Raw genomic sequence first — 316 nt, 5'->3', positions numbered from 1 at the left:
TCCGTGCAGATGAAGAGAAAGTCAGAGAACGGCCTCGATGGCAGAGCCCTGTCCCCGGGCAAGAAGCTGCGCAAGGGCTCTGAATACAGCAGGTGAGATGGGCACTGCATGATGGGTATGGAGCTCACCTGGGGAGGGGAGACTTGCTCTACCAGAGCCACCCTCGGCAATCTGGGTGTACCTCTACCAGTGTGGCTGTGCTGATGTGGTGTCTCCCCACTGCGGTGCAGAACACTGGGTCCCTGCACTCCCAGTCCCACCACCACCTTTGGGGACCTACGCAATGCCAAGGCAGGCCCGGCCCGGCGCCGCCGCA

At 62.3% G+C, this 316-nt stretch overlaps 1 protein-coding gene across 1 annotated transcript in view; it reads left to right on the top strand.

Annotated features, from left to right (window-relative positions):
• The window catches only part of LOC104402624 (F-box/WD repeat-containing protein 7-like), a gene marked incomplete at its 3' end in the record, with an annotated part of 7,473 nt that overhangs the window by 1,359 nt on the left and 5,798 nt on the right, over positions 1-316 (top strand). The window contains 2 exon segments of the mRNA XM_010010543.1: positions 5-92; positions 231-313. Of these exon segments, the coding sequence (XP_010008845.1) occupies positions 5-92; positions 231-313 (171 nt within the window).

The sequence above is a fragment of the Nestor notabilis genome, unplaced genomic scaffold (assembly GCF_000696875.1).
Source record: "Nestor notabilis isolate BGI_N333 unplaced genomic scaffold, ASM69687v1 scaffold24042, whole genome shotgun sequence".
In the NCBI taxonomy this organism is placed as follows: Eukaryota; Metazoa; Chordata; class Aves; order Psittaciformes; family Psittacidae; genus Nestor; species Nestor notabilis.
The sequence above is the reverse complement of the archived record's forward strand: the minus strand, read 5'-3'. Positions and strand labels throughout refer to the sequence as shown.